Source organism: Magnolia sinica, chromosome 1 (genome assembly GCF_029962835.1).
Source record: "Magnolia sinica isolate HGM2019 chromosome 1, MsV1, whole genome shotgun sequence".
Lineage (NCBI taxonomy): Eukaryota > Viridiplantae > Streptophyta > Magnoliopsida > Magnoliales > Magnoliaceae > Magnolia > Magnolia sinica.
In genome coordinates, this window is record NC_080573.1 from 12,664,817 (window position 1) to 12,672,590 (window position 7,774).

General features: G+C 37.7%; 1 protein-coding gene across 1 annotated transcript; it reads right to left on the reverse strand.

The window, feature by feature from the left end:
• Positions 1–3,807: 3,807 nt before the first annotated feature.
• On the reverse strand, positions 3,808–7,132 carry LOC131240197 (peroxidase 42). Its single transcript, XM_058238310.1, has 4 exons — positions 6,897–7,132; positions 6,406–6,594; positions 4,942–5,107; positions 3,808–4,514 (listed from the first exon to the last, which is right to left on the reverse strand). The coding sequence occupies exons 1-4, from the start codon at positions 7,116–7,118 to the stop codon at positions 4,105–4,107; spliced, it is 987 nt and encodes a 328-aa protein (XP_058094293.1). The 5' UTR covers positions 7,119–7,132; the 3' UTR covers positions 3,808–4,104.
• Between the last annotated feature and the right edge of the window lie 642 nt (positions 7,133–7,774).

Genomic DNA, 7,774 nt, shown 5'->3' on the forward strand with positions numbered 1-7,774 from the left:
CCTGTATCAGGTGTCAAATTCCACCATCACTCCAAACCATCACCTGTGGGATGGCTAAGTATGGGAGGAGATTTGATCCGAACAATCTAACACCTTGAAGTTGACAAGGTGGGCCATCAGCAGGAGACATTGAGTGGCTGGATTGATTTGGGTCAGGTCGTCGGTCTGGTTATCTTCAGTAGAGGAATCTTGACATTAATTTCTAAGCCTGATCTTTAGTGTAACATGAACATCTCCATAAATGATCAATTACAAGAAGAAGATAGAGAAGCTATCGTGCTTGGGTCTAGCTGGAGTCATTTCTTTCCAATGCAAGCTGCTAGTTATGGATCAATTAAGGAGATACCCATATCCAAAACTATGGTGTGAGTAAGAAGGATGCAAGATCAACAAGGAAACCTCGACAAGGGTTTCACTGCCTCAACAATTTATAAAAGGAGTAATAGAAGAAAAGCTCGAGGCCCTATGCCAAATACATCAATCTATTTTTTAAATTATCTTTCATTTATCTTTCTTAGCGTAGCTTAGCCTACTCTAGTTTTACATAGCTACTGCCTATTGGCTCTCGCTATAATACCTAAGGGGTATAAGTAAATTTCTACAACCTTATAGGACGGTGATCATTTAAGTTTCAATTTATCTAATCAAACCCGCCTCGATGCTTTGGTCTGATAGATGCATCAGGTATATATCTTTTCCTTTTTCGTTTATTCATTTGGTTGTCTCGCAACTTGTCAATTAATTATAATGAAATCAACAACATTTTACCTTATTTAATTTACATGTATTCTTTTTCCTTTGAGAAATATTGAACTGAGAGTGATGGTGAAAGAACAAGTCATTAAGTTCATAAACTCACATGTACTGTAACAAGGTAAAAAGAATCCATTCGAAAAGGCTAACCACTATCCTTTCACAAATCGCATGAATGAAAGCACAAATATTGATGGTAGAGAGGACGCTGGATCTTTAATCCCAGTTTCCAATCTATTTAGCTCAACATAAAGGAACACGAGTAGTTTAGTCAAACTTTGAGTTGAGTAAACTCTGGCACACCCACACACGAAAACCTAATCTAAGCATGAGTTATCCAATTTGATTGAATTTATAGCAACACATCTGAAATAGAAGAACGAGCGAATAGGGTTACATTCTAGAAGAAGAAGAAGGCGATGATGAAGACGAAGAAAAAAAGGCCTATGATTTTCTTATTATATTTTATGAATTCTTTTTCTTATTGTTTTTCTTTGGCCTTGCTTGGGATCACAAATTTTATTTTCCTAAATGTTTGAATTAAAAAAAAAATGAGATTAAATTTGGCAAATCCATGAAGTTGTCAAATTCATGAATTTGCATTAAATTTGGATATGATAAATTTCGAAGCACCGGATATCCAACTACAAATCCATGAATTAGACAACATTTATTGCAATGATAAAACATTTATTATAGAACTTGGAGCTCAAGAACATTTATAGCCATGAAAATAATTTATTTGCAACTCTCTCTACTAAAAAACAACTATTATACTAGTAAAGCATTTATCTTAAAGCATTAACTTTTTTTAAAAAAAAATTATTATCTCTCATTTTAAATAATGTCAATTCCTTTAAAGTTGGTTGGTTTTACCATTTACAAAATAAGTGGCGGTAAATAAACAATAATTACTTTGTATAACATATTTGAAAAAGAAGAAAATGGGAGTAATTATGCATTGAGAGTCAAGATTATATCAAGGGGAATGCTTCTATAAAATTTGTGAGTCCTACCATAATGTATGTGTCTAATCTATGCCACCCATCTTTTTTATCTTTTTTACTTACTCATTTGGCCTCTTTGGGAGTGTGGATTTGGAACCCCCTGGATTTGAAATCCTCCTATTGTGTTTGGCACCCAGGATTGGGAATTAGAATCAACTTTAATCCAAAAGTAGCTATACATGGTACATCTACAAATGCTTGAATTTAATTACTAAATCAACTTTAACATCTCTAATTAGTGACGTATGTAATGTTTGACACGATGATTGTAATAAGCCCGCTGAAATATATGCTTTGCCCGAAAATGATGAAATTCCAAGTCTTGGATGGGCCACAAGCACAAGATCATGTTTGAGTGACTAACCAACAATTATTAAACGTTGATTTAAATGGACAATGTTTGGACAATGTTGATCATCATATTAAAATAACTATAGTGATGTAGTTGATAATCTAATTATTTTGGGATATCATTAGTGGGCCATGTGCCCAATAGATCAATAATAGTCACGTGAGACACTTGTTACACATGCAACCATTGGAAGGATTCTAAATGTAATCCAAGCTCTCACATTGAATTTGAAACTCCCTCTTCGATGAGATATTGAAACCTCCTGGATTTGAAACCCATTTACTTTATGCTACCAAACAACCTGGAGATTTGAAATCTAATCCCCCACTATTAAAAGCTAAAATTTGTGTAGGGCCATGTGCATACATCATCCAACATGTTCATAAGGTATGAAAGACATGGAAGACTTAAAAACACAAATATAAATAGTATCCAAAACTTAATTGAAGATCAAAAGAAATGTTATCGTGGCCCACAAAAAAGATTTTAATAGTAGGCATTCAATTTCCTTTATAGCTTGTGATGAGGTTCACATGCACCTTCGCTTTGAATTTGCCTATTTTTTGGCTCATGCCCTACAATGAGCTAATAAAACAGCATCATCGGACATGTATCACAATGACCCACACCTTTTACATATCTTGTTCTCCTCATCTGCAGTGAAGCTGTCAACATCATAAGGGGGCTTACATGAATTTACCATACTAAGAAATAATTATTCATTTACCACAGCTTACCTTTTTTTTTCCGAAATCCATGGATTATGAAGGTATGACTGAAAATTTTAAGTGGCCGATTAACAATTAGCTGATCTAATATCTGACATAATACATCTTCAATCTAAATAATTTTATTTTATTTTTGTTAGCTTGTTAGTACACCCACTCTTAGTTCACACTTCACTGTTAGCCACCCCCACTAGGGAATCGGTTCACACTTCACTGTTAGCCACCCCCACTAGGGAATCGATACCAAGGTCAACACGAGGTATCTTCAATCTAAATAATTAAATGGTCTAAGATCTTTAATCAAGAACCTTTAATATACTAAACATATCCACAATTAGATTTCTTTGTGATCTTCAATTAAATGATTAGATAATCTTACATCAACTATCGTTGGCAGCACCTACTAGAAGGTGGGCCTCACATTGATGTGCGTGTACTACCATTTCACTTCAACAGTCCAGTGGACCACCTGCATTTTAACTTATCCCAAAACTATCACGCTCTGTGTAGCCTTGGGATCTCCTTTCATTTATTTCCATCAAATATACGGAAGCGTACACTCGCACGCGTACCGCCACAGGAATATTATTTTCCCAATGCAAGCACATATAGCCATCCATCATCATAGGGACCCGAATCTTGTTCTCGGCAATTTCTCGTCTACGAATTACTACGGAATATCTCGGGAGATTCTCATATATATATATATATATATCGACATTTTTAAAGCCGAAAATAAAATATTAAAAATATTTATTTAAACTAATAACTAACTTTCAAATTTTAATTTATGGTCATAAAATAATCTCTCTTTTCCTTTAATTTTATGTTAAAAAGCAACGATTTCACCAGAAATAAAGAAAATTCCAATATTTTGAAAATCATGTGATAAATATTATTTGATCAATTTTCCGCGAGAATATCTCGATATTTACAAAATATCAATGATATCATCGCCAACATGGGATAGAGAGAGAGGGAGATCATCATTCATGCACTAGCAATGACTATCATCACTACATACACCATCACCACCATCCATACATGCATCACCCATCCACATTCCAACCCCTACTCACCATACCACTCATATAAAACCTAAGAACCTACACAACTACACTTCTTCAACATATAGTCATTGCCAAATCATCATAGCTAGTACTAATCATTACCCTTAACAACCAAGACCCACATCTTATTTTAGCACCACACTCTCACCACACACTCTATTCCCAAAGGGATACAAAGATAGGGTGCACATGTTCTAATGGTGCTTGTTAACCACATTGCATTGCTTCCTTATCTCACCGTTAGAGCCAGTGAGAGGATTGTTCTCAGATAGAATTGTAATAGCCCTTGAAAACTCCTTAAAGAAGTAGTCTTGGCTCTTAGCCATCTTCTTCACAAAGGGCTTAGTCCTCTTGTCAGTGGCTAGCTGATGGTCCACTATCAGTAGCCCTTTGTTGTCCAATATGTTTCTGTAGTAGTTGTTGTCCAATATCATTGGCGTGCCGCGGTCGTTGCGCACGTATTGCACCGCCTTTGGATCAGGGATCGAATCTGGACATTTGTGGAGCATGTGCTCGACATGGTCCGGGTTGAGGGCGGGGTCCACTTCCGGGTATAGACGGTGGACCAGCTTCACGCAGTGGGTCCGGCCGACGCTATGGGCACCTATTATACAGGAGTGGTTAGATTTAGGAACTCAGTGAGTTGACCCATTGAGTCAGAACCATAGCACCAGGCAATTCAAATGAGGGATGGTTGCACCATGGGTCCATCCACGATATATGTGTGCATGTGTCATGGTAAGGAGTTGATGGGGGATGCATGATTGGATGCACTTCTTTCCTTTGGTAGATGTGATGCATGTTTTGTTCATTGGATTGTAAGGACATGTATGATGATGCATTGAAAATATGTGATGATGCATGCATGGTTTATGTATGAACTATTCATATGGTGGTCTAGTCACATGCATGCTGTTAGAAGACAAAAGTGACAAAACATGGCTGTGGCAGGGTTAGGTGTTGATGATGTCGTATATTGATGTACGTATGTGTAGATATGATGGATGGGCCATTGACAAGATACGATGTACCTAGCAAGGCGACAACTCCAGAGGTGTCAATGCCCATAGCCCCAAATTTGTCAAGGACGGCTGAGATGCTCTCATTGTGGTCCGGAAGGTACTCTTCCAACAAATCTGCTCTGCTCCTCCTTCCATCCCTTCTCCCTGTCTTAAGAGGGATGTATGGCCCACCAAGCTGGAAATTGAGAGAGATTAAACCATTTCACACCTTTAAAAAAATAATAATAATAAATAAAATAAAATAAAATCTATAGAATAGAATGCGTGCAACGCATGTAATCTACACACATGAAATGTTGCTAAAAATAGAGAAAATACAGTTACGAGTTATCAAAATAACACCAGATGTGGGGAGCGGATTTGGTGTGGCCCTTAGCATGGGGCCTAACTTGATTTGTTTGTTCTATATCCACACCGTCCATTCGGTTTTCTATATAATTTTAGAGAATGATCCCAAAAAATGAATCAGATCCGAGTTGGAATATACCATAGGAAACAGTGGTAATTGACCATTAAAAACTTCGTGTGGGCCACAAAAGTTTTGGATCAAGATGATATTTGTTTTTTCCCTTCATCTAGGTCTTTGTGACCTTATCAACAGGTTGGATGGAAAATAAAATTTACGGTGAGCTCTAGAAAGTTTTTAATGGTAGGGCATTCAATCAACACTGTTTCCTATAGTTTGGTCCACCTGAGATATGGATCTGCTTCATTTTTTGGTCCATGCCCTAAAATGATCTGGAAAAACTGATGGACGGCGTGGATGTAGAATACATATATCAAGGTGGGCTCACGGTAAACGCGCACCATCTTTGGGTGGGTTCATGGCCGCACGGGGCCCGGACCCAATTCGCTATCCAAATGTCAGATGCGTCAAGAAACTTGCCGAATTGGGAAAAACAAAAGTTCACAACTTCAACCCAAAAAAAGGCTACATAACCAAAACTATTTTGAATGTACGGTACCCAAATCTCAAATAGATGAAGTAAATCTATCATCCATTAAAGGAAAAATGGAAAATATCTACCAAAATTCAAAGATATATATTACCATTCATGTGAAAAAAAAAAAACCCAAGTTAACAAAACCATGGAAATCCATGCATGTGAGAACATTCTTTGTAAACAGAGAAAAGAAAATATCAAACCAATCTCTCCCAAATCACGAGAGAGAGAGAGAGAGAGAGAGAGAGAGAGAACTTCCAATGGAAAGAAAGAAATGCATAATCAAATCATAAAAGAAATACCATTGTGTACAAAATAAAAAATTAAAGAACCCCGAGTGAGAAAAAAAAAATCAGATCAGAGAGTAAACTAGAGAGAAATTCAAGAAAAACCCATAACACAAACATCTCAAAGAACAGAGAGTAAACTAGAGAGAAATTCAAGAAAAACCCATAACACAAACATCTCAAAGAACACAAAAACTAAAAAAGCAAAAGGAGGAAAAGGTAAGGAATGTAAGTGATTATACCGCAACAATGCCATCTCTTGCAGACAAAACCAAGATATCAGCACAAGAAACCACTTCAGGGCACTCCCTCTCCACAGCTTCTTTAATGGTGTCTAGATATCTGAAATTCCTCAAACCAAAGCTCCTGTCTGTCTCCTTCTCAGATAAGCTCCTCCTTGTCGAATCCAGTAGAAGCGATGCATCGCATGACTACCCAAAAACCATATCAAAAATAAATAAATAAAAATAATAGGTAAAGTAACAAGCGAGTGCACCTGAAACTGTAGTCCTGCAGGCCTCCAATATACATGCAGCTGACCATTCATCATCAGAACCGTTCATCCGGTGGGATCCACTAACTTTACAGTCAAGATCATCCCATAGATGCAATTCCACAACTGATCCACTAGAAGAACGGCTCTTATCACACAAGGAGGACCTCCAACACGATGGACTACAATTTCAAGAAAAGGCTTTTTTTTTTTTTTTTTTGGTGATATGGGTTTATTTACCTGAACAGCACAGTCATGGAAAATGTTCCTGAGCCAAGAGAAAGCAGTATTCTTATGGCGTTTGTAGAGAAGCTTAACCTGCTCCTTTATAATCTCTTCTGCCTGAGGACATGAGTCCTTGTAATAGTTCATCACCAGCCCTACTTCTTCTTCTCCATTCACAGCAAATGCTACTGCTGAGAAGGAGAGCAATGCAAAGAAAAACAAACCCAAGCAACCCATCTCTCTCTCTCTCTCTCTCTCTCTCTCTCTCTCTACTGTCTGAGTTCTTCCTTCCTCTACTTGGGTTCTTTAAATAAAGCCTGCAAGGAGTAATGCGGAAGATTAAAAATACTGAGACTGCTCAGTGCACTCCAGTGACTCTACTTTTCTTTTTCTTTTCGTGCATTCGCCTTACGAGTGGATTGAGGATACGAGTGAGGAATCGGAGACACTCATCAGTCTATCCATGCCGTGTGTATAGTTGTGGTTGAAATTAGGGGCGTATGATCATTGGATGGATGATATTTGTACCTAGATTTTAGACGGTTAATAAATGTCTTATGTTTTCTATACGTGTGACAAAAGTAGTGATCGGATTAGGTTGATTTGTGAAGTGGGACATGTACGCAGTGGGGTTTGTTTGATGAGCGTCTCCGATTTTGTACACGTGCACTTCATTATCGCGTGTGATTAAGGCAAGTGCAAGGAAAAGAGCACTCGCTAGAGCGCCCCTTAGAATTACTCGATCACAGGTGGCGATGGTTCCTCCACTGCCTTTTCACAGAATGATTTAATTCTACACCATTATCTGTGGGGTCCATCTTGCTGTGTGTATGAAATCAAGTCGGTCTATCTGCTGAGCCCTTCATCTTCGTTGCTTGGATCAAATATTAAGC